This window comes from Morone saxatilis, unplaced genomic scaffold (genome assembly GCF_004916995.1).
Source record: "Morone saxatilis isolate NCDOM2014 unplaced genomic scaffold, NCSU_SB_2.0 Contig3, whole genome shotgun sequence".
Classification (NCBI taxonomy): Eukaryota; Metazoa; Chordata; class Actinopteri; family Moronidae; genus Morone; species Morone saxatilis.
In genome coordinates this window covers 15611031-15613760 of record NW_023339873.1, presented here as the reverse complement: position 1 = coordinate 15613760, position 2730 = coordinate 15611031, and the positions used below count along the sequence as shown (strand labels likewise).

General features: G+C 39.0%; 1 protein-coding gene across 1 annotated transcript in view; it reads right to left on the bottom strand.

Moving 5' to 3' along the window:
- Window positions 1–16: 16 nt before the first annotated feature.
- LOC118337078 (galectin-8-like) overlaps window positions 17–2730 on the bottom strand; it is a 6437-nt gene continuing 3723 nt past the window's right edge. The window contains exons 6-8 of the mRNA XM_035673925.1: window positions 2209–2297; window positions 1910–2075; window positions 17–1742 (exon numbers count right to left, since the gene is read on the bottom strand). Coding sequence (XP_035529818.1) covers window positions 1593–1742; window positions 1910–2075; window positions 2209–2297 — 405 coding nt within the window. The 3' untranslated portion in view covers window positions 17–1592. The remainder of the gene's footprint in view (window positions 1743–1909; window positions 2076–2208; window positions 2298–2730) is intronic.

The window sequence follows — 2730 nt, the reverse complement described above, 5'->3', positions numbered from 1 at the left end:
CTTTGCTGTTTTTTTCCAACCCACAACTTCACTGTTTTGGTTCACTCTGTCCATTCTCATCAACCTCATTTCCAGTCACAGCAAGAATGTGTTTACTGTCATAAAGACTGACTGGTGCAGAAGTTGCAGCATTTATCTGAAGACCTGTATTTCCTCTGGAGCTGCTGGGGAACAAAGCAGAGCTAAAAGTAGAGTGAATATTGGACTTTCATTCATCAGGTAGAGACTAACATGTCTCTAGATGAATGCTAATGTTGCTTCAGTTCTGCTGGATAAGCCTTCACCATACAAACTTAAATGTAAAAAATATCTTTGTGTTGTTGTTTTTATGCCCTATTGTGCTGCCCCCTAGTGGTCAAACACATCAATGAACACAGAATTAAAGTGAACCATCTCAACATATTACACAGTGGAAAAGTTAATAGTAACACATTTATTTGTTATTAAATCATTTATGATACATAGAGAAGTGTTTTCATACATATTTTACAACAATTACACAGACAATGCAAACGAAAAAAAATGAAACATTGACACCGGAGAAGAAATATCCCATATTTTTTTATTAGCAGGACGGATCATTGCAGCATTGAGTGGGAGAGCAGTGAGACAACAGATGGTCACAGATGCAGGATTCTACTATATTCTATAGCTTGCATAAAGATTGCAAAATGTAATTTGTTATTGAAATAGTTATATTTTACTGACCCTGTACTGTGCTGTGCTTGAGTTCTTCTGCACCATTACATGTTAAATTGACTTAAATGTCAAGTGCATGGGACGCTGTCATGTGTTAAAGAATCCTGAGGATTACAACCTTTATAGCAGACTGATTTAAAAACAAAAAACAATGTATGAAACACAGAAATGTGGACATGCCTAAAGTAGGCAAGTCCTGTTTAATTAAAATTGTATGTAAAAATAAAAAGCAGGTGAAAATTGTTTTAACCATACATTCAAACATTTTTAATTTCCAAAGAAAGAGTATAACCACTACTAATTATTTAGTAATGATCAGAACTGTTTGTTTTTAAATTAGCTGTACAGTAAATTATCCTTTTATGGGACTCGCTCCAAAGAATGGAGCCCTTCAGTGTCATTCATTGTTTGTATTTGCTGACTCTTTTGGCATTTAAACAAAGCCAGCACTCGAGTGCTTATTAACATTTCCTGTTTTAATTATACAGTGCACTAAGGGCGTATTACAGCAGAGATGCACTAGAGACAGTGTAATAAATGGACCAATGCAAACCTAACTTGCAGCTGTAAACAGTCACGGTGGCTCACAGTCTGATGCTCCAGCACAGCTAACTCTCATGCATCAGTCGTCTAGCCAGGGCTGGAAACGTGGGCCGTTAATACTCAATGGTAGGGCCTGTCCATGGTCTCTGGTCACCAAGAATGCTAGACTAGCTTAAAATCAGCGACCTATGGTTGCTGCAAGACTAACCTGGCCTGAAGTCAGCACAGAGTTGGCCTTTTTTCAGCATTCATAGTGTGGTTCATTGTGGCTAAGCTAATTTAGCATCGATAACCAAAACACAACTGTTGTGTCTGTTACGCTGGTTTCTGTGTAAGTCTGGAGTCCCGAGTCACCACAGTTTCACATCAGTGAGCTCCAGGTCCCCCATGATCTCCAGCTGGTCAATGCTGCTCAGATCCTGCACCCGATGTCTGAACTCAAACAAGTGTGAGCCATTCACTGCCACCTTGAACTGATGGGGCTGACAGAGGATGAGAATCTGACAAGAGAAATAACACGGAGAAAAAAGTCGGTCATTACAGAGCGCACAAACGTACAGAGAGGTAATTAATGATCAACTTGTGGTTAGATATTACACACTCAAGGTAAACATCAGCAGACAGCAGGAGCCCTTCAAAATAAAGGTAAGTCGTAGGCAGTTCCTACCTCGAAGTACTCCCCTGAGGAGAAGGGGAAAAAGGGCAGCTCCCGCTCCTCCTGACCCCAGGACTCACTCAGGTACGAGTTCCTGGTGAACACGCCGGACTTCATGCGAGGGTTCAAATGGAGAGCAATGTTCTCTGTCCTGCTGTTGCAGAGGTTCACTGTAAAACTGGAACAAACATAGATTAAAAAGGTAAATCATTTTTTTAAAAGGAAATGTTGCCAGAGGGGAAATGTAATTTACATTAGTGGTTAAAAAAAAAAATTCTGATGGAGGTGAATATCATCAGTTATCACTTTACCTGTGAGGATACGTGCTGACCTGTCCTTTGATTGTGATGTGCTGTCCGGGGCTCAGTCCTTTAAGTATACTGCCTTTGTAAGGGAGGCTCTGAAATGAGATTAAAACTGTTGATACATTTTATACGTTTATTTTCATTATTGATTAATCACTTAGTCTATAAAACTAGTGAAAAATGGCCAAATTAATTTACCACAGTCCAAGGTGACTTCTTCAAATGATTTGAAAACTCAATGATTTTCATTATACCGGCATATATCACAAAGAAAAGCAGTAAACGCTCCCATTTCTGGAACAGCTGGAACCAGCAAATGTTTGGCATTTTTTGCTCGAAAAATGTTGATTGACTGATTATTGCAGCTTTAAATAAAAAGTGATCAATAAAGTGACAACACACTTTGTATCTTGATTTTGACATTTTTTGATGATTTGATTTGATTAATTTGGGCTATACAGACAAACAAACATATATAGGGAGAAGTAATGCAACAGATATAACGTATACAGGACCCCCCCCCCCCCC